Raw genomic sequence first — 894 nt, 5'->3', positions numbered from 1 at the left:
AAACTTCCAATAACGGGACAATTCCTGATCTCCGTTTCCATATGTCTCTCAGCGCTTTCGCATAAGTATGTCAGAAAGGGATCGTACCGTGTGCCAGAGCGGGACGATTATATTGCCGTTTTCGTCTCTATGCTCTACACACTACACTTCGGATTTGGCATTTCCGTCTATTGGTAAAGTCTGATACAAAATAATTTCTTGGTTCTGTCTACTGTTTCGACCCCCACAACCACAGTTAATAAAGCCGAAGCTCGATCGAGGATGCATTAACTGAAAAGGGTCGGCTGATACATTTCACCTTCTATTCGTTATGTTTTGATGTCCTTCAAATGGTACACTCCTAGTTGTTTCTCCGTGTCGCTAACTAATTCATAGTAAATCGGACTTATCTTCTTCTTAATCTTTGCTTTGACAAATACTGGTGCAAGCTTACTGCTGAACTTCTTTGCCGCATTGCTTTGCGCGAAACTACGGGCATAAATGGTGTCTCCTTCTTTTAGCTTGACCGCACGACTACGCAAGTTATAAACTTTAGCGTTTGCTTCATGACACTGACTGATCCTTTCCTTAGCCGTCTTCCTAGCTAACGCTAATAAATCCGGTGTTTTTAAAGCTACATCGTCTGTCAAAGCTTTTAGCCTTCTAAGCAACTCATAGTCTCGTCCGTTTACAATCATGTTCTGACCAACAAAGGAAATACGGCGAAAAGCCCGTACTCCGATGTACACTTGCTCTTAAAGACGCACTAATCTGATCAATGCTTGAATCCCAGTTTGTATGATCGGTGTCTATATATGCCCTAATTGCTGCTAACACAGATCGATTTACACGTTCACTGGCGTTCGCTTGTGGTGAGTAGATCGCGGTACATATATGTTTGACTCCAAACCGCGT

At 42.7% G+C, this 894-nt stretch overlaps 1 protein-coding gene across 1 annotated transcript; it reads right to left on the bottom strand.

Annotated features, from left to right (window-relative positions):
- Positions 1–308: 308 nt before the first annotated feature.
- On the bottom strand, positions 309–677 carry LOC123258257. Its single transcript, XM_044718129.1, has one exon. It carries the CDS (start codon positions 675–677, stop codon positions 309–311), a length of 369 nt encoding a protein of 122 aa, XP_044574064.1.
- Positions 678–894: the final 217 nt, after the last annotated feature.

Source organism: Drosophila ananassae (assembly GCF_017639315.1).
Source record: "Drosophila ananassae strain 14024-0371.13 chromosome Y unlocalized genomic scaffold, ASM1763931v2 tig00000180, whole genome shotgun sequence".
NCBI classification, from domain to species: domain Eukaryota; kingdom Metazoa; phylum Arthropoda; class Insecta; order Diptera; family Drosophilidae; genus Drosophila; species Drosophila ananassae.
The sequence above is the reverse complement of the archived record's forward strand: the minus strand, read 5'-3'. Positions and strand labels throughout refer to the sequence as shown.